Below are 27,779 nucleotides of genomic sequence, written 5' to 3'. Positions count from 1 at the left end.
TTCCTGATGGTGTGGGACTTCAGGCTTCTGTACCTCCTGCCAATATAGCTGCAAAAAACAAAATAGCATGGTTAGAGACGTTGCTGCCTTGAGGTAGCACTTCATATAGATACTTTTGATGGTAGTGAGGGATGTGCCAATCATGTATTGGTCTGAGTCCACTACGCTCTGAGTTGTGGAGTGTTCATTGACAATCCACATTTGTGCCCACTGAAGAACTGTCGCACACAGTTCCCAGCGTACAAATACACTACACATTTTAAACCCTTCACCTTCAAATTCCCTTTTAATGAGACTATCAGAATGCTTGGCTATTGCACAATTAAATGAAAATCTCAAATAACTAAATGTGTTCTTACTTCTTAGAGTCCAGAGTTACACTATTTGGAAACTGCCTCCATGATCCATGCTAACTAAGATACCAATCAAAGCTGCTCTAATTTGCTCACATTAGGCTATGATCCTCAAAATCTTTTCTATACAATGCTATGTCCCTGTGTCTTTTAAATATTGTTAATTTATCTGTCTTAGTGACTTCCTTTGGCTCATTCTATATACTGATCACTCTGGGTGAAAAGGTTGCACCTCAGATTCCTATTTAATCTCTCCCCTCTCACCTCAAATCAAGTCCTCTGGTTCTTACTTCCCTGACCCTGGGAAGAAGCCATGTATGCTCACATTCTGTACATCTCTTTTACTTCATTCATCTCTTTAAGATCACCCCTCATTCTCCTATACTCTAATGAATTAAGTTCCACCCTGCTCAGCCTGTGTTTTGAAGTTCTAGCAACACCCTTGTAAATCTTTTCTGCAATTTTTCCTGAATATTGGCAACTTTTACATTGCAAGGCAATAAAAACTGAACATAACATTCTAAATGTGGCCTTCCCTAATGTCTTGTACAACTTCAATATAATATATGTACTTTTATACTCCATGGCCTGACTGAATAATGCAATCATGCCAAAATCCTTCTTCACCATACTGTCTGACTGTGACGCCATTTTCACGAATTAATGTATTGTACTTGTACTCTTTAATCCCTCAATTCTACAACATTTCTTACGGCCCAATTGTTCCCTGATCTGTCTTCCTAAAATGTAACACCTTTCATTTATGTGAATTAAGTTCCCTTAGCTATCCTTTTGTTCATCTACTCATCTGTTCAAGATGCCTTTGTCATTCCTTCATTGTCCACAGCACCACTATTTTACTATCGATTGCAAGCTTACCTACATGTCTTGTACATTATACACACGCAGTGGCCACTTTATTAGATACTTTCTGTTGCTGTGCTGGAACACTTTGCAGGTTGACAAGCGCTGAGGAATCCAGAAATCCCCATGTTAGCGAATCCTGAGATGGAGGTCTGTATAGGTGGGAGTCATGATGACTGATGCACCCCGGTCACTGGGATCAGAGGTCTGTTCGAATTCGAAAGTTGAAGCCCGAAGTGCTCCATGGTCAAAGGTCAATAAACCTGGAAGTTGGTTCGGTTGGAGGTTGAAGGTCAAACTGATGATTGGCAATTTCTGGGGTTGATAGTGAGAGGTTTGAAAAGTTCCAAACCCTAATATCTCCTCTGACCCTACATCTAAGCACCATAAAATTGTGCCCTCTCATGTTAGCCATTTTAGCCCTGGGAAAAAGCCTCTGACTATCCACATGATCAATGCCTCTCATCATTTTATACACCTCTATCTGGTCACCTCTCATCCTTCTTCGCTCCAAGGAGAAAAGGTCGAGTTCACTGAACCTATTCTCATAAGGCATGCTCCCCAGTCCAGGCAACGTCCTTGTGAATCTCCTCTGCACCCTTTCTATGGTTTCCACATCCTTCCTGTAGTGAGGCGACCAGAACTGAGCACAGTACTCCAAGTGGGGTCTGACTAGGGTCCTATGTAACTACAACATTACCTCTCGGCTCCTAAATTCAATCCCACAATTGTTGAAGGCCAATGCACCGTATGCCTTCTTAACCACAGAGCCAACTTGTATAGCAGCTTTGAGTGTCCAATAGACTCGGACCCCAAGATCCCTCTGATCCTCCACACTGCCAAGAGTCTTAACATTAATACTATATTCTGCCATCATACTTGACCGACCAAAATGAACCACCTCACACTTATCTGGGTTGAACTCTATCTGCCACTTCTCAGCCCAGTTTTGCGTCCTATCCATGTCCCGCTGTATCCTCCACACTATCCACAACACCCCATCATTTGTGTCATCAGCAAATTTACTAACCCATCCCTCCACTTCCTCATCCAGGTGATTTATAAAAATCACGAAGAGTAAAGGTCCCAGAACAGATCTCTGAGGCACACCACTGGTCACCGAACTCCATGCAGAATATGACCCATCTACAACCACTCTTTGCCTTCTGTGGGCAAGCCAGTTCTGGGTCCACAAAGCAATGTCCCCTTGGATCCCATGCCTCCTTACTTTCTCAATAAGCCTTTCATGGGGTATCTTATGAAATACCTTGCTGAAATCCATATACACTACATCTATTGCTCTACCTTCATCAATGTGTTTAGTCACATCCTCAAAAAATTCAATCAGACTCCTGAGGCACGACCTGTCTTTCACAAAGCCATGGTGACTAATCCTAATCATATTATGCTTCTCCAAAAGTTCATAAATCCTGCCTCTCAGGATCTTCTCCATCAACTTACTGAAGTAAGACTCACTGGCCTATAATTTCCTGGGCTATCTCTACTCCCGTTCTTGAATAAGGGAACAACATCCACAACCCTCCAATCCTCCTGATCTCTTCTGTCGCCATTGATGATGCAGAGATCATCGCCAGAGGCTTAGCAATCTCCTCCCTTGCCTTCCTGGGGTAGCTGGCAAGCTAGCAAATAATATCAAAGTGGATAGTGAAAGTGTTTTTGAAGTATGTTAAAAGTAAAAGAGTAATGAGAGTGGATATAGGAACACTTGAAAATGAGGCAGGAGAAATAATAACGGGAGACAAGGAGATGGCTGATGAACTAAATGAGTATTTTGTGTCAGTCTTCACTGTGGAAGACACCAGTAGCATGCCTGATGTTGTAAGGTGTGAAGGAAGAGAAGTGAGTGCGGTTAATGTTACCAGACAGAAGGTGCTCAAAAAGCTGAAAGACCTAAAGGTGTATAAGCCACCCGGGCCAGAGGAACTGCACCCTAGGGTTCTGAAAGAGGTAGTGCTAGAGACCGTGGTGTCATTATAAATAATCTAACAAAAATCATTGGACTCTGGCATGGTGCCAGTGGACTGGAAAATTATAAATGTCATTCCACTCTTTAAGAAAGGAGGAAGGCAGCAGAAAGGAAGACTGACCTCAGTAGTTGGGAAGATGTTAGAATCATTTGTTAAGGATGAGGTGATGGAGTACTTGGTGACACAGGACAAGATAATACAAAGTCAGCATGGTTTCCTTCAGGTAAAATCCTGCCTGACGAACCTGTTGGAATTCTTTGAGGAGATTACAAGTAGGATGGATAAAGGGGATACAGTAGATGTTGTATATTTGGACTTTCAGAAGGCCTTTGATAAGGTGCAACACACAGAATGACTTAGACAGATTCAGAGAACAGGCAAGGAAGTGGCAAATGAAGTACAATGTTGGAAAATGCAAGGTCATGCACTTTGGTCATAGAAATAAATGTGCAGACTATTTTCTAAATGGGGAGAAAATCCAGAAATCTTGGGAGTCCTTTTGCAGAACCCTAATGGTTAACTTGCAGGTTGAGTCGGTGGTGAGGAAGGCAAATGTCACGTTAGCATTCATTTCAAGAGGTCCAGAATACAAGAGCAAGGATGTGGTGCTGAGACTGTATAAGGTACTGGTGAGGCCTCACCTTGAGTATCGTGAACAGTTTTGGGCCCCTCATCTTAGAAAAGATGTGCTGGCATTGGAGAGGTCCAGAGGAGGTTCACAAGGATGATTCCAGGAATGAAAGGGTTATCATACGAGGAACGTCTGATGGCTCTGGGTCTGAACTCGCAGGAACTGAGGGGGGATCTCATTGAAACCTTTTGAACGTTGAAAGGCCTAAACAGATTAGATAAGGCAAAGTTATTTCCCATGGTAGGGAATTCTGGGACAAGAGGGCATGAGTTCAGGATTGAAGGACATCCATTTAGAACAGAGATGTGGAGAAATTACTTTAATCAGAAGGTGGTGAATCTGTGGAATTTGTTGTCTCAACTGGCTGTGGAGGCCAAGTCATTGAGTGCATTTAAGGCAGAGATAGATAGGTCTTGATTAGCCAGGGCATCAAAGGGTATGGGTAGAAGGCTGGGGAGTGGGAATGACTGGAAGAATTGGATCAGCCCATGATTGAGTGGTGGTGCAGACTCGATGGGCTGAATGGCCTACCTCTACTCCTATACAGTATGGTCTTATAGTCCTATGGAATCTGTTGCCACATGCAGCTGTGGAGGCCAGGTCGTTGGGTGTATTTAAGGCAGAGATAGATAGATTGGACACAGCATCAAAGATTACGGGGAGAAATCCGGGAAATGGGGTGGAGGAGGAGAAAAAAAAGGGATCAGTCATGATTGAATGGCGGAGCAGACTCGATGGGCCAGATAGCCTAATTCTGCTCCTATGTCTTATGGTCTTTTAAGGCCCCTTCTCCTGTCGATAGAAATTGTTTCATAAACCTTCGTAGTTAGGCAACACGTGAAGCCAGGAGCTGTATTTGGCTGCCGGAAGCTTTCTGAGTCACACACTAGTGGGAGCATTTAATACATAGTGGAAGCTTATTCCCTCTATTCTGCCCACCCAAGCTATGACAACCTGATATCACCAAGTTAGTGGTTCATGGTTAGAGGAAGGAAATTTAAAGGCAATCTGAGCTGCGTGTAATAGACAGAGATTTACAGAGCTACGTCATTGAAAGAAGAATCCTGATGAAAACAGGATTGCGTATTTGATGAAAATGGAGCCAAATGCAAAGCAGTTTTATTGGAGAGAGAACATATAGTTACTTCATCACTGAAAACTAGTGTTAAGGTATGACCTGGAAATTATACCACAAAGCATTGTTTTGTTAGCAAATATTACCTGGAAACTTCAAGTCATATACTGTATAATATTGAGACATGAGATAAGCTATGAATGGAGTCTTAAAATAACATTTGAAAATATAGTGGCTAGTGAATTCTTATTATGATTATATTGATTGATCAGAGGCAATCACAAAACAGGTACATAATCCAAGTTCCTAGCATTTTGTTTCAACATGAAACTGGTCATTATTTTCCAGACCAGAATTTCAAAGGACAACCATTATTAATGTCAAGAAAAAAATATAGTCATGTCATAAAATTTTATTAAATGCATGAATCTTATATATAAATAGTTAATTATAAATGTGTATTTTGTACAGTATTTCTTTCAGAAATGTAATAGTTTTAATGTTATGATAATTTATTGAGACTTGTTTGAACGACACAATTGCCAAAGCTGCAGTTGTGATACAGTTAATAGAATGTAGAATAGTACAGCACAGTACAGGCCCTTCGGCCCACAATGTTGTGCCCACCCTCAAACCCTGCCTCCCATATAACCCCCCAACTTAAATTCCTCCATATACCTGTCTTAAATTTCACTAGTGTATCTACCTCCACCACTGACTCAGGCAGTGCATTCCACGCACCAACCACTCTCTGAGTAAAAAACCTTCCTCTAATATCCCCCTTGAACTTCCCACCCCTTACCTTAAAGCCATGTCCTTTTGTATTGAGCAGTGGTGCCCTGGGGAAGAGGCGCTGGCTGTCCACTCTACCTATTCCTCTTATTATCTTGTACACCTCTATCATGTCTCCTCTCATCCTCCTTCTCTTCAAAGCCCAGGTCCCTTAATCTCTGATCATAATACATACTCTCTAAACCAGGCAGCATCCTGGTGAATCTCCGCTGTACCCTTTCCAATGCTTCCACATCCTTCTTATAGTGAGGCGACCAGAACTGGACACAGTGCTCCAAGTGTGGCCTAACCAGAGTTTTATAGAGCTGCATCATTACATTGCGACTCTTAAACTCTATCCCTCGACTTATGAAAGCTAACACCCCATAAGCTTTCTTAACTACTCTATCTACCTGTGAGGCAACTTTCAGGGATCTGTGGACATGTATCCCCAGATCCCTCTGCTCCTCCACACTACCAAGTATCCTATCATTTACTTTGTACTCTGCCTTGGAGTTTGTCCTTCCAAAGTGTACCACCTCACACTTCTCCGGGTTGAACTCCATCTGTCACTTCTCAGCCCACTTCTGCATCCTATCAATGTCTTTCTGCAATCTTTGACAATCCTCTATACTATCTACAACACCACCAACCTTTGTGTGATCTGCAGACTTGCCAATCCACCCTTCTACTCCCACATCCAGGTCGTTAATAAAAATCATGAAAAGTAGATGTCCCAGAACAGATCCTTGTGGGACACCACTAGTCACAATCCTCCAATCTGAATGTACTCCCTCCACCATGACCCTCTGCCTTCTGCAGGCAAGCCAATTCTGAATCCACCTGACCAACCTTCCCTGGATCTCATGCCTTCTGACTTTCTGAATAAGCCTACCATGTGGAACCTTGTCAAATGCCTTACTAAAATTCATATAGATCACATCCACTGCACTACACTGATCTACCCTGGTCACCTCCTCAAAGAACTCTATCAGGCTTGTTAGACACGATCTGCCCTTCACAAAGCCATGCTGACTATCCTTGATCAGACCACGATTCTCTAAATGCCCAGAGATCCTATCTCTAAGAATCGTTTCCAACAGCTTTCCCACCACAGACATAGGCTTACTGGTCTATAATTACCTGGACTATCCCTACTACCTTTTTTGAACAAGGGGACAACATTCGCCTCCCTCCAATCCTCCGGTACCATTCCCGTGGACAACGAGGACATAAAGATCCTAGCCAGAGGCTCAGCAATCTCTTCCCTCACCTTGTGGAGCAGCCTGGGGAATATCCCATCAGGCCCTGGGGACGTATCCGTCCTAATGTATTTTAACAACTCCAACACCTCCTCTCCCTTAATATCAACATGCTCCAGAACATCAACCTCACTCATATTGTCCTCACCATCATCAAGTTCCCTCTCATTGGTGAATACCGAAGAGAAGTATTTGTTGAGGACCTCGCTCACTTCCACAGCCTCCAGGCACATCTTCCCACCTTTATCTCTAATCGGTCCTACCTTCACTCCTGTCATCCTTTTGTTCTTCACATAATTGAAGAATGCCTTGGGGTTTTCCTTTACCCTACTCGCCAAGGCCTTCTCATGCCCCCTTCTTGCTCTTCTCAGCCCCTTCTTAAGCTCCTTTCTTGCTTCCCTATATTCCTCAATAGACCAATCTGATCCTTGCTTCCTAAACCTCATGGATGCTGCCTTCTTCCACCTGACTAAATTTTCCACATTACTTGTCACCCATGGTTCTTTCACCCTACCATTCTTTATCTTCCTCACTGGGACAAATTTATCCGTAACATCCGGCAAGAGATCTCTAAACATCGACCACATGTCCATAGTACATTTCCCTGCAAAAACATCATCCCAATTCACACCCGCAAGTTCTAGCCTTATAGCCTCATAATTTGCCCTTCCCCAATTAAAAATTTTCCTGTCCTCTCTGTTTCTTTCCTTCTCCATGATAATGCTAAAGGCCAGGGAGTGGTGGTCACTGTCCCCCAGATGCTCCCCACTGAGAGATCTGTGACCTGACCTGGTTCATTACCTAATACTAGATCTATTATGGCATTCCCCCTAGTTGGCCTAGCCACATACTGTGACAGGAATCTGTCCTGGACACACTTAACAAACTCTGCCCCATCTAAACCCTTAGAACTAATCAGGTGCCAATCAATATTAGGGAAGTTAAAGTCACCCATGATAACAACCCTGTTATTTTTGCACCTTTTAAGTACAAGCTTGGGAACCCACAAGACATTGGAGCAGAATTAGATCATTTGGCCCATTGAATCTGCTCTGCCATTCGATCAAGGTTGATCCATTTCCCTCTCAACCCCATACTCCTGCCTTCTCCGTGTAACCGTTGACATCCTTGCTAATCAAGATCCCATCAACCTCCATGTTAACAATACCCAATGACTTGGCCTCCAGAGCTGCCTGTGGCAAAGAACTCCACAGATTCACTATCCTCTGACTAAAGAAATTCGTCCTCACCTGCATTCTAAGTGGACATCCTGCTATTCTGAGGCTGTGCCCTCTGGTGCTAGACTCACTCACTTACTGTACATTCCTGAACCAAAAGCCTTGGATGAACCAGGAGATACATTGTCTGCTGAAGGCTAGATCTGTGGACTTAAAGTTTGGCGACCCAGGCCTGTATCAGAAAACCAGGTATGATTTACGGAGGGCTATTTCAAGGGTGAAGAGACAATTTCAAATGAGTTTGCAGACGATATCGGATGCAGAACAACTCTGGTAGGGTTTGCAGGACATTTCTTCCTACAAAGCAAAGCCCAATAGCATGAATGGCAGCAATGCTTCTCTACCAGATGAACTCAATGCCTTCTATGCCCAGTTTGAAAGGGAGAATACAATGACAACTGTGAAGATCCCTGCTGCACCTGGTGACCCTGTGTTCTCTGTCTCAGAGGCCAATGTTAGGCTGTCTTTAAAAAGGGTGAATACTCGGAAGGTGGAAGGTCCCAATGGAGTACCTGGTAAGGCTCTGAAAACCTGTGCCAACCAACTAGCAGGAGTATTCAAGGACATTTTCAACTTCTCACTGCTACAGGCAGAAGTTCCCACTTGCTTCAAAAAGGCAACAATTATACCAGTGCCTAAGAAGAATAATGTGAGCTGCCTTAATGGCTATTGCCTGGTAGCACTCACATCTACAGTGATGAGATACTTTGAGAGGTTGGTCATGAATAGACTGAACTCCTGCTTCAGCAAGGACCTGGACCCATTGCAATTTGTCTGTCGCGACAATAGGTCAACGGCAGATGGAATCTCGATGGCTCTTCACACGGCTTTAGACCACTTGGACAACACAGACTCCTATGTCTGGATGCTGTTCGTCGACTATAGCTCAGCATTTAATACCACCATTCCCACAATCCTGATTGAGAAGCTACAGAACCTGGGTCTCTGTATCTCCCTCTGCAACTGGATCCTCGCCTTCCTAACTGGAAGACCACAGTCTGTGCAGATTGGTGATAATATCTCCTCTTTGCTGACAATCAACACTGGCGCACCTCAGGGGTGTGTGCTTAGCCCCCTGCTGTGCTGTCTGTATACACATGACTGTGTGGCTAGGCATAGCTCAAAACCATCTATAGATTCGCTGACGATACAGCCATTGTTGGTAGAATTTCAGGTGGTGATATGAGGGCGTACAGGAGTAAGCTGTGTTAACTAGTGGAGTGATGTCGCAGCAACAACCTGGCACTCAACGTCAGTAAGACGAAAGAGTTGATTGTGGACTTCAGGAAGGGTAAGATAAAGGAACACATACCAATCCTCATAGAGGGATCAGAAGAGGAGCGAGTGAGCAGCTTCAAGTTCCTGGGTGTCAAGGTATCTGAGGGCCTAACCTGGTCCGAACATATCGATGTAGTTATAAAGAAGACAAGACAGCGACTATACTTCATTAGGTGTTTGAAGAGATTTGGTATGTCAACAAATACACTCAAAAACTTCTATAGATGTACCATGGAGAGCATTCTGACAGGTTGCATCACTGTCTAGTTGGTGGGGGGGGAGGGGCTACTGCACAGGACTGAAACAAGCTGCAGGGGGTTGTAAATTTAGTCGGTTCCATCTTGGGCACTAGCCTACAAAGTACCCAGGATATCTTTAGGGAGCGGTGTCTCAGAAAGGCAGTGTCCATTATTAAGGACCTCCAGCACCCAGGGCATGCCCTTTTCTCACTGTTACCATCAGGTAGGAGATACAGAAGCCTGAAGGCACACACCCAGTGATTCAGGAACATCTTCCTCTCCTTTGCCATCTGATTCCTAAATGGATTTTGAACCCATGAACACTACCTCACTTTCTTTAATTCTAGTATTTCTAAATCTATAGTATTTGCACAATTTTCAATCTATTCAATATGCGTATACTGTAATTGATTTACTTAATTATTATTATTTTTTTCTTCTATTTTATGTATTACATTGAACTGCTGCTGCTAAGTTAACAAATTTCACATCACATGCCGGTGATAATAAACCTGATTCTGATTCTGATTATAGAAAACATCCTCTCTGCTTCCACTCTATCTTGGCCTTTCAGTATTTGGTAGATTTCAGTGAAACCACCACCTCTTCCCCCCCCCCCCCCGCCAAATACTTCTAAATTCCAAAGAGTACAGGCCCAGAGCCATTGAACACTTCTCATACATTAACCATTTCACTTGAGGGTTCATTCACCTCTGGATCCTCTTCAATGTTAGCACATCCTTTCTTAGATAAGAGGGTCAAAGCTGCTCACCATACTCCAAATGTGATCTGACAAATGCCTTATAAAGCATTTACATCCTTGCTTTCATTCCTCTCAAACTCAGTGCTAACATTGAATTTGCCTTACTTGCTACTGACTCAACCTGCAAGTTAACCTTTAGGGAATCTTGGACTAGGGCTCCCAATGCCCTTTGTAATTCAGAATCCTGATTTTTTCCCCCTGTTAAAAAATAGACTACATCTTTATTTCTTCTACCAAAGTGCATGATCATACACTTTTCTACATTACTTCATCTGCCATTTCTTTACTCATTCTCCTGTATGAAGATCATGGAGGGATTAAAAGCTGTTCAGTGCAAAGTTTATATAATATTTTTGCACATAGGGCTATCAATCATGTAAAAGCATGAGTTCTCAGCTCTTCAAACACTTAGATTTGCTTAACAGAGCAGGTTAGGTTAGTTAGCAATTTTTTTTACCTTCTCCAAACTTCTCATAGACTTACACTTTCCAACCAAAGTGAAGCCCTTCCTAAATGTAATGTAGCTGGATTTGAATTGTGTTTAATGCAATGTTTGCTTTGAATTATTTGTTTATATATGATTGTGCTTTCTAATCTCAATTTAGAATGGAATTACTCCACTACACGTAGCTTCCAAACGAGGGAATACCAATATGGTGAAACTGCTATTAGATCGAGGAGCTCAGATTGATGCTAAAACAAGGGTGAGTCTTTCTTAATTCATGTTGTACTGTTATTCCTTTCATACATCACCCTGTTTCCGGTAATATACCATTCTTGTATAGAAACGTCCACTCTGTGGGTATACTAAGAACCAAACAGCAGGAATTCTGCAGGTGCTGGAAATTCAAGCAACACACATCAAATTTGCTGGTGAATGCAGCAGGCCAGGCAACATCTCTAGGAAGAGGTACAGTCGACGCTTCAGGCCGAGACCCTTCCTCAGGACTAACTGAAGGAAGAGTTAGTAAGAGATTTGAAAGTGGGAGGGAGAGGAGGAGATCCAAAATGATAGGAGAAGACAGGAGAGGGATGGATGGAGCCAAGAGCTGGACAGGTGATTGGCAAAGGGGATATGAGAGGATCATGGGACAGGAGGCCCAGGGAGAAAGACAAGGGGGGGGGGGGAACCCAGAGGATGGACAAGGGGACAGAGGGACAGAGGGAGAAAAAGGAGAGTGAGAGAAAGAATGTGTGTATAAAAATAAGTAACATATGGGGTACGAGGAGGAGGTGGGGCATTAGCGGAAGTTAGAGAAGTCAATGTTCACGCCATCAGGTTGGAGGCTACCCAGACGGAATATGTTGTTCCTCCAACCTGAGTGTGGCTTCTTCTTTACAGTAGAGAAGGCTGTGGATAGACATGTCAGAATGGGAATGGGATGTGGAATTAAAATGTGTGGCCACTGGGAGATCCTGCTTTCTTTGGCAGACAGAGCGTAGATGTTCAGCAAAGCGGTCTCCCAATCTGCGTCGGGTCTCGGCAATATATAGAAGGCCACATCAGGAGCACCGGACGCAGTATATCACCCCAGCTGAGTCACAGGTGAAGTGTCGCCTCACCTGGAAGGACTCTCTGGGGCCCTGAATGGTGGTAAGGGAGGAAGTGTAAGGGCATGCGTAGCACTTGTTCTGCTTACAAGGATAAGTGCCAGGAGGGAGATCTGTGGGGAGGGATGGGGGGGACGAATGGACAAGGAAGTTGCGTAGGGAGCGATCCCTGCGGAAAGTGGGGGGGGGGGGGGAGGGAAAGATGTGCTTAGTGGTTGGATCCTGTTGGAGGTGGCGGAAGTTACGGAGAATAATATGTTGGACCCGGAGGCTTACGGAGAATAATATGTTGGACCTGGAGGCTACACAACCTTATAGTTGATCTCCCATCCACTGCTACCAACCTTATAGTTCCCACACCTCGCACTTCCCATTTCTACCTCCTACCCAAGATCCATAAACCTGCCTGTCCTGGCAGACCTATTGTCTCAGATCCCACCACTAAGCACATCTTTTCCTCCCCCCCCTCTCTGCTTTCCGCAGGGATCGCTCCCTATCGTTGACTGTACCTCTTCCTAGAGATGCTGCCTGGCCTGCTGCGTTCACCAGCAACTTTGATGTGTGATACTAAGAAGCATATCCTTTGCACTTAAGCACAGGTTCACGAAGCTACATTAGGGATAAGCAGTTAGCAGACCATGCAACTTTATGATAGTTGAATGTCAGTAAACTTGCCAAAAGCGAAAAGGTATTGGGAAAAGGGTTGAAAATGAGGATAATCAATTTCATTCCTGACATTAAGTGTAGAACAAAAAATAAGCTGAAAATAATTTAAAAATATTTAAAATATATGAAGTATTTGTCAACTATGTGAATTCATCTATAGCACCTCTAATTTCTGTACACCAAATAAGGGATGTTGTGACCAGTAGTGTCCTATACACAAGTCCTACTCTATTTTTCTCTTAGTTACTTACTTGAGTGTACTCTCAAGACAAGCAGAATTGTAGCCAGTGTGAATCGTTGATTTCCAAACTGATCAGCTTTCAATAATTATTTATTTCAGCTGTCTATATTAACTGCCTATTGCTGAACCCATTGATTTTCATTTCATTGGCTTCCATTATTTTATTAAAGGACCTATGTAAATAGTGTAGTTAATACAGTATGCCAGCACAGTAAAAGAACTGTATTGCAATGAAAAGTTTGCATAAAGAAAGGAATTGTATAGCTGTAGTTACATAACTAACACTTTAACAGAACACCAAAATATGATACAAAGCCATTTATTTTGACCTTGATTTTTTTCTGGTGCAAAACTATTCATTTTTAATTTGCTGTGCATAAGTGTTATTTGAACAGATTGCTTATGTACTTCAATGCTGTTAAAGTGATTTTTTTTACTTTATTGGTGTCTCTCTCTTGCTTTAACCGCATTCCATCTATTTGGTATGGCTTTGGGTTTGTAGGGTAGTGATGAGGTAGGTTCACTGTTGCATGCCTGTCCTGTGCATTTATTGGAGAAGGCATGTCTTTTCCTCTTCCTGTCCGAATTACCACCTGTTATCATTGTGGAAGGTGCCAGCTCTCCTGTGAGACAGGCTAACTTTGGAAAAACTGGTCAAAGTGACAATGACAACATAGGCAAAGAGGTTAATTGCATATATCTTGATTTAACAACCATACATTCTCCTACACATCATCATCCAATTTGGCTAGCCAATAGATTATTTCCATCACTTTCCTGTACCACTAACCATTTAAAAAATGTTCTGCCACTGATGATACCTATTCTACGCTTATTATATCTAGAGTTTTATTTATTATATTTAGTGTTTTAATTAATTTCAAAAATATGTAGTCAAACCAATGAAAAGAGACTCTTACAAAATCAGATATTAGTGAAACAGGTGTCAGTAGAACGTTATTTTATTTGTAGAATATAAAACAGTGGAACATAGGAAAAACCCTGTCAGCTCACAATGACGTGCCACTGTAATTAAGCTAATGACACCTAATCCCTTCTGCCTGCGTATGGACAAATGCCTTCATTCTCTGCACATTCATGTGATTGTTTAAAAGCTTCTTAGACCCTCTAATATATGGCCCCATCACCAGCATTTCAGGCAGCCACCAGTCTCTACGTAAAAAAACTTGTGCCTCACATCACCTTTGACTTCTCCCCCTCTCAGGCTAAGTAAAAGACATTTTGTCTCCGGGAGAAAGATAGCACCTATCTATGCAATCTATACCTCACATACTTCTATCAGCTTCTATCTGGTCTCCTCTCAGCCTCTGACACTTCAGAGTAAATAACCCAGGTCTGTCCAGAATCTTCTGTCCAATGTAGCGCATGCCCTTTGATCCCAATAAATTCCTGCACCATCTCCAAAGCATCCACCTCCTTCCTATAAAGGAGTAACTAAAATTGAATGTAACACTTCAGATGTGACCTAACCAGAGTTTGATAAAGCTGACAGATGAGTTAAACTTGATGCCTCAACTGCTCATTATTCCTTTATCTGCCCCATTAACAAGGTCCCATGGAATCTGCTCCTCCCTCCACCCCAGAACCTCTGCAGCTACACTGACATGGCAGATGACTGCATTTCCATTTTAACACACTAACCATATGAGTTAATATATAAATAAAAAACATTTAAGGTAAGCCCCATTCTCCTACACTTTCTGTAGTAAATTCTACCTTGAAAAAGGCACACTCGACAACTTCATGCCAAAGAAACAACTTTATCTTGAATTTCAAAACCGATAGGTATGTACAGAGGCTTTCACAACCTATATGGCATGGCAGGAACACACTATATACAAAGCCCACCGGAAGTAAAAGAATGGAAGTAAAAAAGAAACCATTATCCTAATTAATATTAACTTACTTTTAATAATTCTCACATTACAACACTTCTCCCCCTTTAAAATCCAACATCCCCAAATGTAAAAAACTCTAGGAAATAAAAACAGTGGTGTTATTAACTTGCATACCCCTGAAAACTTATACTAGTTATCTCAGCAACAGCTTATCAATACAAAACATCTGGAAAATGTGACAGATTCAGCAGTCAATCTGACAACAACAAAACAGAACTGTCCTGTCAAAAATTCAGTCTGTCAGGAGGTTTATGAGTGCGCTGTGTTCTGCGCACTACCCCCGGTGACCGAGCTGGTGATGGTGTTTTGGGTGGGTCTGGTGTTGGGGGCATGAGAGGGGTCTGTGTGTCTGCGTGAGAATGTCCCTCCTCCTCAGGGGACCCTGACCTCTCTGCTAGCGTCTCACCCTCTGGCAATGTCACTGGTGGACATGCTTCCACCGTAGTCTGTCTCACAAATGGAAACTCCGTGGAACTGTCAGCCTCTGAGTTGGTATCATGATGCAGGCGCACATGGTCCTGATGTCTGCGGAAAACGCGCCCATCAGTCAGCTTAACAACATAAGAGAGGGGACCACTCTGCTTAAGAATAACCCCAGACAGCCATTGCTGATTGTTTCTCACATAGACACTGTCATCCGGTTTTAACTGTCTCTCTTGCGCATGTTGATCATGTCCCTCCTTCTGCTTTTCCTGCTTTCTCTCCACTTTCGCCTTCATGTCCAGGCGCAGCAGGTCCAATCTTGACCTGGGCCTACGCCCCATCAGCATCTCTGCTGGAGCGCGGGTGGTCGTACTCTGTGGCGTGAGGCGGTATTTAAACAGGAAACGTGAAAGCCGCATGCTAAGAGAGTCCCCTGTCACTGTCTGAGCAGCCCGCTCAGCCAAACCATTGGAGGCTGGGTGGAAAGGGGCCGTCCGAATGTGATGAATGCCATTCTGCTGCATGAACTCACTGAACAGTTCACTGGTGAACATCGGGCCATTATCAGTGATCAGAGTGTCAGGCAACCCGTGGACTGCAAACACTTGCCTGAGTTTGTCTATGGTTGAGGGGGCTGTGATGTTGCTCATGATGTGAGCTTTGATCCATTCAGAATATGCATCTACCATTACAAGAAACATCTGCCCCTAAATGGGCCAGCAAAGTCCAAATGTCGCCTAGACCAGGGGTGGTCTGGCCACTCCCATGGGTGCAAAGGAGCTGGTGGTGGCATATTCTGATTAGTCTGACATTGCGTGCATGATTTTACCTTGTTCTCCAGATCCTGATCTATTCTTGGCCACCAAGCGTAGGATCTTGCAAGACTTTTCATTCGAGACACTCCTGGGTGAGCCTCATGAATTTCTTTCACAATCTGTGAATGGCCAAGGGGAGGCACGATGACCCTCGCCCCCCCAGAAAATGCAGCCATCCTGCAGACTGAGTTCTGTCTTGCATTTGGCATAAGGCCTCAGTTCCTCTCCTTCCACAACTCTGGGCCAACCTTGTAAAGGAAAAGTCTTGACTTGAGACAGGACTGGGTCCCTCTCTGTCCACTGCTTGATCTGGGTCGCCTTTACAGGTGTCTCTGACAGCCTCTCCAATGAAAACACAGTCTCTGGAGGCACATATGTAGTAACAGGTGTCTCAGGTAAAGGTAGTCGACTCAGTGCATCGGCGTTTGCATTATCCCCACCCACTTTGTACACTATAGTGTACTGGTAGGCTGACAGTATAAGAGCCCAACGCTGTATCCTGGTTGAGGCTAGCGGTGGGATGCATCTAGTCTTACTGAACAGGCTCATCAGTGGTTTATAGTCCATATAAATTGTAAATGCGCGTCCATAAAGGTACTGATGAAAGCGTTTGACCACAAAAACAATGGCCAGACCTTCTTTGTCGAGCTGTCAGGGTGCGTGAAGCAAAACCAATAGGCTTCTCTGAATGGTCCTCCATTACATGTGAGAGAACTGCCCCGACTCCATAGGGTGAGGCATCACATGCAAGGGTGATCTCCCTGTCTGGGTCATAGTGAACAAGTAGCTTTGCTGAGTGGAGGAGGTCTTTCACCTCCTTGAAAGCTTTCTCCTGCTCTCCACCCCATTGCCACTTAATGTCACTGTGAAGCAGTGGGGTCAAAACCCTTCAGAGGTCAGGAAGAAACTTGCCATAATAATGCACCATGCCCAAAAATGATCTGAGTTCCGTGACGATCTTTGGGCTTGGGGTCCTCCTTGATAGCTCTCACTTTGTCCTCCACAGGGCAAAGCCCCTCAGCTGTGATCTTGTGTCCCAGGAAACTCACACTCGATGCCAGGAGCACACATTTTCCACATTTCAACCGCAGCCCTGCGTCTGAGAGCCTCTTCAGCATCCGTTCTAAATTAGCCGGATGCTCCACCTCCGTAGCCCCTGTGATCAAGATGTCATCAAGGTACACTGCTACATGCGGAATCCCCTGCAGCAAAGTGTCCATTGTCCTTTGGAAAATGGCAGGGCTGAACGCCACTCCAAACACCAGGCGATTGTACTTGAATAATCCCTTGTGCATATTGATTGTGACGTACTCCTTTGAATCCTCGTCGAGCAGCAGCTGTTGGTAGGTGTGGCTCATGTCCAGCTTTGTGAACAGCTTACCCCCCTGACAGGGTCGCAAACAGGTCATCCACCCATGGCAATGGGTACTCCTCCAGCTTTGAGACCTGATTCACCATAAGTTTATAATCCTCACATATCCTCACCGTTTTGTCTGCCTTCAAAACTGGAACAATGGGAGCCGCCCACCTTGAAAACTGACAGGCTCAATAATGCCCAGCTTCTGTAAACGTTCCAGCTGCTCCTCGACTTTGCCTTTCATGGCATAGGGCACCAACCTGGGCTTAAAAAAACGTGGTGTGGCCTCAGGGTCGACATGGAGTTTCACTGTCATGCCCTTCAGTGTTCCTAGCTCGTCCCTGAAAATGTCACTGTACCGCTGCAGAATGTCCTCTGTCATGTGTGCATACTTAATTTCATGACAGTTTAGCCGGATTTTGCGAGCCAATTGCGACCCAAAAGACTGGGCCCCCTGCCCTTAGCTATCACTAGCCTGGCTTCAGCCTTCTGACCCCCAGCTGAAATGTCCATATATAACACCCCTAAATGAGGTATGGGCTGCTCTGTATAGGTCCTAATTTTGAGCTTTGATGGTCAAATCGGAGGCAGGTTGGATCCCCATGTCTTCCTGTAGGTCTCCTCACTAATGACCAATGCAGTAGCCCCTGAATCAATCTCAAACTTAATGTCCTTTCCCTTGACAGTGACTGTGGCATAATATGGTTCAGGTGGTTCCTCATCTGTTTCCACTGCAAACATGTTATGGACACACGCTGCCTCTTCATCTGCTTCTTCTAGATGGTGTGTGGCTGCCTGAGCCTGTTGAGCTTTCCCCTGCCCAGGCTTAATCTTACCCTTCGAACTTATGCACTTTTTAGCTAAGTATCTCTTTTTGCTACAAGCATGGCAGACAGTGTCTTTGAATTTGCAATCATTTGCGTAGTGCATCCCTCCACACTGGAAACATTCCACTTGCTTTGCCTGTTTACCAATCTCCCTCCTGACTTGGTACACTGCAGATGCCCTTTCTGGATATCCTTGACATTATTAGCAGCCATCTCCATGCCTTGGGCAATCTCTAAGGCTTTCTTGAAAGTCAGTGGTGGGGTTTCCCCCAACAGGCATTATTAATGCCGCATACCAATTGATCACAGAGCATGTCATCCAACACCGCTCCGAAATCACAATGCTCCGACAGCTGCCGAAGCTCGGCCACGCAATTGGCCACAGACTGACCTGGCTTCCTGAAACGGCTGTGAAACTTACATCGTTAGACTATCACCGAAGGTTTCGGATTGTAGTGGTTCCCCATGAGCTTGACCAGTTCATCATATGGAATATCCCCCTGTTTCTGCAGTGCAGCTAAATTCTTTATTAGCTTGTAAGTCTTTGCCCCACACACACTCAGGAGAATAGAGTGCTTCTTAGCCTCCTCAGTAATTCCATTAGCACAGAAAAAGTGTCCCAACCTTTCCTCATACTCTGGCCAGTCCTTGTTTTCTTCCAGACATTCACCGATAGTTCCAAACATCGCCATCTGAAACGCGAAGCTTCCATTCGAAAAACGTGCCGATACATTCACAAAACCAGTTCACCTCGTTGCCAAAAATATGTAGTGACTTTTTCCTTGAAAAAGGTACACTCAACAACTTCATGCCAAAGAATGAAGTTGGCATGAAGTTTATCTTGAACTTCAAAACTGATAGGTATATACATAGGGCATGGCAGGAACACACTATATACAAAGCCCACTGGAAGTAAAAGAACGGAAGTAAAACCCTCTCTATTATCCTAATTAGTATTAACTTTCTTTTAATAAGTTACTTACTTTTAATATGTGAGCTTTGAATAATGCCCACATATGGTATCACAATTCCTTGTTGAATTCAACAATCTCATACAATGAATTGTGATACCATATAAAGATCTGGATGGCAGGGTAGAGATACATCTGTACCAAAGGAGGTGTAAGGTGCTCCTTCTCTCCACCAGCCTACAGATAGCCTTTGAGCAAGGTGTAGCACCTACTTAGCCTCCTAATCAGAGTCACATGAAACCATGGGAGCAGGTGGTGGGTGATTGTATGAGCAGCTAGTGCATATCACAAGTCCTGGTTATGTGACCACTGATGCTGGCTAGACAGTCTCTGAAGAGTATTGATAATGGCTGAGTCACTGTCTTATGGGGACGAAAGAAGGCAAGGGAAAACCACTTCTGCAGCAAAATTTGTCAAGAAGTAGGTAGTAATTTTCAGGGTAGTAATCTCAGGATTCCTGCCTATGCCACCTGCTAATGAGTGCAAGAATAGCATGATCAGGCGCATTAATATATGGCTGAGAGACTGGTGTAGGGGGTAGGGCTTCATATTTCTGGATCACTGGGGCCTCTTCTGGGGGAGCTACAACCTGTACAAAAAGGACAGGTTACACCTGAGCCCAAAGGAGTCCAATATCTTAGCAAGCAGGTTTAATAGAGCTGTTAGGAGGGTTTAAACTAATTTGGCAGGGGTGGAAACTGGAGTCATAGGGCTGAGGAAGGGGAAAACAGAAATAAGTCAAAGATAGTGTGCAACAGAGATGATAATCACAGCCAGTGGGATGAGTTATGGGGCAATAGAGGCATGGTGCAGTTAAAACAGAAAGCATCAAGTACTGGACTGACAGTGTTAGATTTGAATGCACGCAGCATAAGAAATAATAAATGATCTTGAAATTCAACTACAGACTGGCAAGTATGACGTTGTGGCCATCTCTGAAATTTGGCTAAAGGATGGCTGCCATTAGGAACTGATCATCCAAGGATATACGGTATATCGGAAAGATAGATTAGTAGGAAGTGGGGGTGGTGAAATATTATTAAATCATTAGAAAGGGATTACATAGGATCAGAAAGTGTAGAGTCTGTATAGATTGAGTTAAGAAATGGCAAGGGTAAAAGGACCCTAATGGCAGTTGTATACAGGCCTCCAAACAGCAGCCGGGATATGGATTACAAATTATAGCAGGAGATAGCAAAGACGTGTCAGAAGGGCAATGTCATGATAATCATTGGGCATTTTAACATGAAAGTTGATTGGGGAAACCAAGTCAGTACTGGACCTCAAGAGAGAGAATTTGTAGAATGTCTCAGAGATGGCTTTTTAGAACATCTTGTTGAGCCCACTAGGGGATCGACTGTGCTGCATTGGGTTTTATGCAATGATCTGGAGGTGATAAGAGAGCTTGAGGTTAAGGAACCATTGGGAAACAGTGATCAGAATGTGATCGACGCAAACACGAGGAATTCTGCAGATGCTGGAAATTCAAGCAACACACATCAAGGTTGCTAGTGAACGCAGCAGGCCAGGCAGCATCTCTAGGAAGAGGTACAGTTGACATTTCTGGCCGAGACTCTTCGTCAGGACTAACTGAAAGAAGAGCTAGTAAGAGATTTGAAAGTGGGAGGGGGAGGGGGAGATCCAAAATGATAGGAGAAGACAGGAGGGGGAGGGATGGAGCCAAGAGCTGGACAGTTGATTGGCAAAAGGGATATGAGAGGATCATGGGACAGGAGGCCCAGGGAGAAAGAAAAGGGGAAGGCGGGGGAGAAACCCAGAGGATGGGCAAGGGGGTATAGTCAGAGGGACAGGGAGAAAAATGAGAGAATATACTTCTCAAACTTCCACTAATGCCCCACCTCCCCCTCGTACCCCATCCGTTATTTATTTATATACACACATTCTTTTTCTCTCTTTCCTTTTTGTCCCTCTGTCCCTCTCACATTATCCCTTTCCCATCCTCTAGGCAGGGACTAGGCAGAAAATGCAACGGCACAGCCAAGAAGGGCCAAAAGGCCTGTTTCTGAGCTGTAGTTTCTATGGTTTATGGTTCTATGGTAGTCCTGACAAAGGGTCTCGGCCCGAAACGTCGACTGTACCTCTTCCTAGAGATGCTGCATGGCCTGCTGCGTTCACCAGCAACAATATGATCGAGTTCACTTTGAAATTTAAGAAGGAGAAACTAAAATCTAATGTGTCAGTATTTCAGTGGAATAAAGGAGATTACAATGGCATGAGAGGGGAACTGGCCGAAGTTGACTGGAAAAGGACACTAGCAGGAAGGACAGCAGAGCAGCAATGGTTGCAGTTTCTGTGAAAAATTCAAGTCAGATATATTCCAAATAAGAAGAAATTTTTGAATGGAAGAAGGACACGACCGTGGCTGACAAGTGAAGTCAGAGCCTAAGTAAAAGCAAAAGAGAGGTCATACAAGGAAGCCACAGCAAGTGGGAAGATAGAGGATTGGGAAGCTTTTAAAAACTTGCAGAAGGAACCTAAGAAGGTCAATAAGAAGGAAAAGATGAATCATGAAAGGAAGCTGGCAACTAATATCATAGAAGATACTATAAGCTTTTTTAAGTATATAAAGGGGCAAAGAAAGTTGGGGGTAGATATAGGACCAATAGAAAATGATGCTAGAGATATTGTAATGAGAGATGCAGAGATGGCAGAGGAACTGAATATGTATTTTGCTTCAGTCTTCACAGTGGAAGACCTCTGCAGTATACTGGATATTCAAGAGTGTCAGGGAAGTGAAGTATGTGCAGTGAAAATTACGACTGAGAAGGTGCTCAGGAAGCTTTATGGTCTGAGGGTGGATAAATCTCCTGGACCTGATGGAATGCATCCTCGGGTTCTGAAGGAAGTAGCTGGAGAGATTGCAGAGGCATTAACAATGATCTTTCAAGAATTGAGAGATTTTGGCATTATACTGGATGACTGGAAAATTGCAAATGTTACTCTGCTTTTTAAGAAGGGTGGGAGGCAGCAGAAAAGAAGCTATAGACCTGTTAGCCTGACATCAGTGGTTGGGAAGTTGTTGGAATCGATTGTTAGGTATGAGGTTATGGAATACCTGGAGGCACGTGACAAGATAGGCCAAAGCCAGCATGGTTTCCTGAAAGGAAAATCCTGCGTGACTAACTTACTGCAATTTTTTTGAGGAAATTACAAGCAAGGTAGACAAAGGAGATGCAGTAGATGTGGTGTACTTGGATTTTCGGAAGGCCTTTGACAGGGTGCCGTACATGAGGCTGCTTAGCCAAATAAGAGCCCATGGAATTACAGGGGAGTTATGAGCATGGTTGGAGCATTGGCTGATCAGCAGAAAACAGAGAGTGGAAATAAAGGGATCCTATTCTGGCTGGCTGCCGGATACCAGTAGAGTTCCATGGGGGTCAGTGTTGGGACCGCTGCTTTTTATGTTGTATGTCAATGATTTGGACTGTGGAATTAATGGATTTGTGGCAAAATTTGCCAATGATACAAAGGTAGGTGGAAGAGCGGGTAGTGTTGAGGAAACAAAGAGCCTGCAGAGAGATTTAGATAGATAGGGGAATGGCAAAGAAGTGGCAAATGAAATACAATGTTGGAAAGTGTATGGTCGTGCACTTTGGTGGAAGAAATAAACAGGCAGACTATTATTTAGATGGGGAGAGAATTCAAAATGCAGAGATGCAAAGGGACTTGGGAGTCCTTGTTCAGGATACCCTAAAGGTTAACCTCCAGGTTGAGTCGTTAGTGAAGAAGGTGAATGCAATATTGGCATTCCTTTCTAGAAGTAATGGAATGTGATGTTGAGGCTCTATAAGGCACTTGTGAGACCACACTTGGAGTGTTGTGTGCAGTTTTGGGTTCCTTATTTGAGAAAAGATATACTGACATTGGAGAGGATCCAGAGAAGATTCACAAGAATGATTCCAGGAACAAAAGGGTTACTGTATGAAGAACATCAGGAAGCTCTTAGGCTGTATTCCCTGGAGTTCAGGAGAATGAGAGGGGATCTCATAGAAACATTCCGAATGTTAAAAGGCCTGAACAGATTAGATATGGCAAAGTTATTTCCTATGGTAAGGGAGTCTAGGACAAAGAACACGACTTCAAGATTGAAGGACGTCCATTTAGAACAGAGATGCGGAGAAACTACTTTAGTCAGAGATTGGTAAATCTGTGGAATTTGTTACCACGAGCAGCTGAGGAGGCCAAGTCATTGGGTGTATTTAAGGCAGAGATAGATAGGTTCTAGGTTAACCAGGGTATCAAAGGGTATGGGAGGAGGCAAGGGAGTTGGGATGACTGGAAGAATTGGATCAGCCCATGATTGAATGGCGGAGCAGACTTGATGGGTCGAATGATCTACTTCTGTTCCTATATCTTATGGTCTTATGATCATGGTCACGGATAAAGAAAAGAATAAGAACATGGGCAAAAATTCAGAATAAAGACAAATGGAAGACCATGTAATATGACACAGCACATAATGGTGATGATAAGGACTCCTCAAAATGATAAAACATCAGAATATTTGAAATATGCAGAATCCCATGCTGAAGACCATTCATAAATAGCATTGATAATAATAAAGTCTCTTCATTATTTTCTAGTTGAATAATTTATTTGCTCTGTGCTAACTATTATAATCATTTGTTATTTCCCTTGTTATGCCTGGACACACAAGATGCTCATCTTAAGTAAATATTCCTTGAGAGTGTCACCACTGTTCCCATCTCAAGATTGTGCATTAATAATTACTTTGGTATATCTAATCATCAGCTCCATTGTGTCACAATTCATCCTGCCATGAAACTCCAATTTTTAACCAATACTAACAGCATTCTAGTGTAGTCACCATCTTCCTTTTGAAATGTTAACATTCAAAGTTCTGCAGCTTTGCTGCTCAAGCCATCCAAGTGACGAGAGTACTGGATAACTTTAAATTCATCAGTTTCCAAGATGTTCTGCAGCCCAGTGCTTTTAGCTAAAAATGTTTCATTTTAGCTTGTATGGATTGTTGGCATTTATTTGCAGAAGAACTAAAAAATAACCTATTATATCTACTAAAGTGTAGAATTCCATTCATAACAGTAAGACTGTGGGGAACAAATGTAAAAAGCAAATTTAATTCCATATAAAGTCATCATATTTTCCTCATAAAATGTTATTTCCTCTGTTGATTGACATCAGCCCTTTGCTAGTGCTGCCGTATTGGAATTGTGTATTGAGTCAAGCAGCATAAATTTGGGATTTTGAAGGTGATTTTTAAAAGTAATCTCCAAAGGGGTATTTGCCCTAATTATTTGTGAGTTTTAATTATAAGGGTAATGGGGACAGTGAGGTATGGTGTTAAGGGCATGAGGTGCAGTGAATATAGTCATAGAGCACAACAGCCAACGACAGCCCCTTCAGCCCAACTAGTCCATCTTGAACTGCTATACAGCCTAGTCCTATAGAACCACATGCAGACGATAACCCTCCAAACTCCTCACCCACCTTATCTATGTACTTATCTGCACTTCTCTTCAAAGTTGCAATTGAACCTGCATCCACCACTCACATTGGCAGCTCGTTCCACTCTCGCACAATCCTCTGAGTGACAAAGTTCCTCCTCAGGTTCATCTTAAATATTTCACTTTTCACCTATGACCTGTAGTTCTGGCCTCACTCAATCTCTGTAGAGGGAGCCTGTTTGCATTTACCCTCGTAACTTTGCATATCTCTATCAAATTTCCTCTCATTCTTCTACACTCCATGGAAAAAAGTCCTAACTGATTCAACCTTTCCCCATAACATGGGTCCTCAAATCCTAGCACGATCCTCATGATTTTTTTCGGTTCTCTTTCAATCTTACTGATATCATTCCTGTAGGTAGCTGACCAGAACTGTATACAATACTCCAAATTTGGCTTCACCAACACTTGTACAACTTCAACATAACATCCCAACTCCTGTACTCTTTACTTTGTTTTATGAAAGTCAATGTGCTAAAAGCTCTCTTTGTGACCCAATCTTCTTGTGACAGTTCTTTCAAGCATTTATGGATCTTATTCCAGTCCTCAGTTCACTGTGTAAACCCTACCCTGGTTTGTCCTCCCCAAGTGTTACACCTCACACTTGCCTGCATTAAATTCCATTTGCTATTTTTTCAGCCACATGTTCAAATTATTAACTCTAGCTTTATTAGCACGACATGGGTAGCAATCCTGAGATCACCACCTGGAAGTCCTGCTCTTTAACTTAGCATCTAACTCTTTGAGCTCACTTTGCCAGGCTTCAGAACCTATGTCATTGGTGCTGATATGGACCACTACCCCTGGCTGCTCATCCTCCCCTTAAGGATGCTATGAATTCAAGCCAAGACATCCCTGACCAGCACCTGAGAGGCACACGGGAATCTCATTTCATTCTCGTCCCTTGTCTGTTCCCCAATGAATGAATCCCCAATCACTACTGCTTAACTCACACCCCCCCCCCCCACTTCTGAGCCAAAGAACCAAATGCAGTGCCAGAACCCAGATTGCTGTGGCTTTCTTCTGCAAGGTTATACTGCGTCCCTGCTCCTCCAATAGTATTCAAAAATATATATATAATAGGATGCAGGGAAGAGAAGAGTTTGTTGTAAATAAACTAGTGTTAGTTATCAATTTGCCTTGATAGTTCTTCTGGATTTCAAATGTTTGCACAACTTGTGCTACTCACCCAGATGTGTTTGTTTAAGTTGTTTTGTTTTTTCATCAGGATGGACTGACCCCACTACACTGTGCAGCAAGGAGTGGACATGATGGAGCTGTAGAAATTCTGCTTGAGAGAGGAGCCCCAATGCTTGCCAGGACAAAGGTGGTTTTGTGTACACTGTTTAGTAGTTTGAGTTCATTAGTTGGTGTACTAATTAAGACCATTTGTGTCAGATTAATAGTGAATAGATTGATTAACTAGTTCATAGTTGAGCATTGCCCAAGGTGAGTTTGACCTAAAAACACACAATAACAGCAGCCCATTTTCCCAATTAAACTGCTGCCTTTTGCTAATTGATTTGGGTGGGGGTTTCGGACACCAGGCCTGAACTTCTACATAGCAATCTCTGGACAAATGTACTCTGATATTTGGCTACTCATGAAGTGCTGATGGTGAATGCAGACACATAGTGCTTGGACTATGAAGCTGAAAGATGGCGCTGTGTATGACGGCCATGTTGCGAACTCCATTCCAACCTTACAGTGTACTGCTAATTTCTGCAGTTCCTTCACATTTCTTGATCAAGAAGCTGACAGTCACATCAAATATGATAGGCTGACTCTTCTGAACATTGGGAAGATGGTATTTACTCACAACGTGCTGCCTTTTCTACACTGGGATCCCTGCTTACATAATCCATGGGAGGTTCATTTATTACACCGTGGTTACCTTGGAAGCGGCACTGGAGACTGCACGTCCAGAGGTTACTTTCATTGTTGCTGGAGACTTTAATGAAGTGTTGCTGACTAAAGTCTCTCCAAAGTTTGGCCAACACATTCAGGTGAGCACACAGGGAGACAGCATACTTGACCATTGCTACTCTCCCTTTCGCAACACTTACAAAGTGATCCTCCATCCACCGCTTGGGAAGTCAGATTACTCCTCCATCATACTTCTGCCCATGTACAGGGAGAAACTGAAACAAGAAGCGGCCATAGTTAAAACCGTCCACTGTTGGTCTCACTAATCTGTCTACATGCTACAGGACTGCTTTGATGAATGTCTTTCATGATGCGGAAGTCTCCGAGTTCATAGAAGGGATGACGCGCTTCATCTGGAAGTGCATTGAGGATGTTGTCCCCCACAAAAATCAGTCAGGGTCTATCCAAATCAGAATCCCTGGATCAACAGTTCTGTGCATGCCGTCTTATTGTATGAGACAGAGTTTATATTGCCGGGATCTTACGAAATGCAGCTGTGATCTGCACAAAGTCATTAGAGGCAGTGAAACGACAATACAGGGACAACATCCAGACACAACTCTCCACCAACAGCACATGCAGCTTATGGCAAAGTCTGCACATCACTGCAGATCTCAAAGCTAAACACAGTGGTGCTGCCTCTCTCCCAGATGAGCTAAGTCTTTTTTACGTTTGGTTCGATTCCGCTGACACTGAGCCCCCGAGGAGAGCCACCAAAGTGATCTGCACCTTGGTCATCTCTGAGGCTGAGGTACGCAGGTGTTTCCAACAAGTGGGCAGTCGCAAGGCTGCGGGACCCAACGACATCCCAGGATCAAGATGTGCATGGCACAACTGGCAGGTGTGTTTACAGACATTTTTAATATTTCCCTCTCCCAGTGTAGAGAGCCCTCCTGCTTCAAAACATCCACCATTGTCCTTGTACCTAAAAAGACCAAGGTAACATGTCTAAATGACTGGCATCCTATTGCACTCACCTTAATAATAAGCAAATGCTTTGAGAGTCTGGTCAAGGACTACATCTGCAGCTTGCTACCACCCACACTGGACCCCGACAATTCATCTACCGACACAACCGATCGACAGATGTCTGCACACTGTCCTTGTACATCTG

At 43.6% G+C, this 27,779-nt stretch overlaps 1 protein-coding gene across 4 annotated transcripts in view; it reads left to right on the top strand.

The window, feature by feature from the left end:
* ank2b (ankyrin 2b, neuronal) overlaps positions 1–27,779 on the top strand; it is an 859,694-nt gene that overhangs the window by 487,739 nt on the left and 344,176 nt on the right. For all 4 annotated transcript variants that reach the window (XM_072253201.1, XM_072253200.1, XM_072253199.1 and 1 more), the window contains 2 exons: positions 11,068–11,166; positions 25,968–26,066. In XM_072253201.1, coding sequence (XP_072109302.1) covers positions 11,068–11,166; positions 25,968–26,066 — 198 coding nt within the window. The remainder of the gene's footprint in view (positions 1–11,067; positions 11,167–25,967; positions 26,067–27,779) is intronic.

Source organism: Mobula birostris, chromosome 3 (genome assembly GCF_030028105.1).
Source record: "Mobula birostris isolate sMobBir1 chromosome 3, sMobBir1.hap1, whole genome shotgun sequence".
NCBI classification, from domain to species: Eukaryota; Metazoa; Chordata; class Chondrichthyes; order Myliobatiformes; family Myliobatidae; genus Mobula; species Mobula birostris.
Note: the sequence above shows the minus strand (reverse complement) of the source record. Positions and strands in the feature narration are given on the sequence as shown.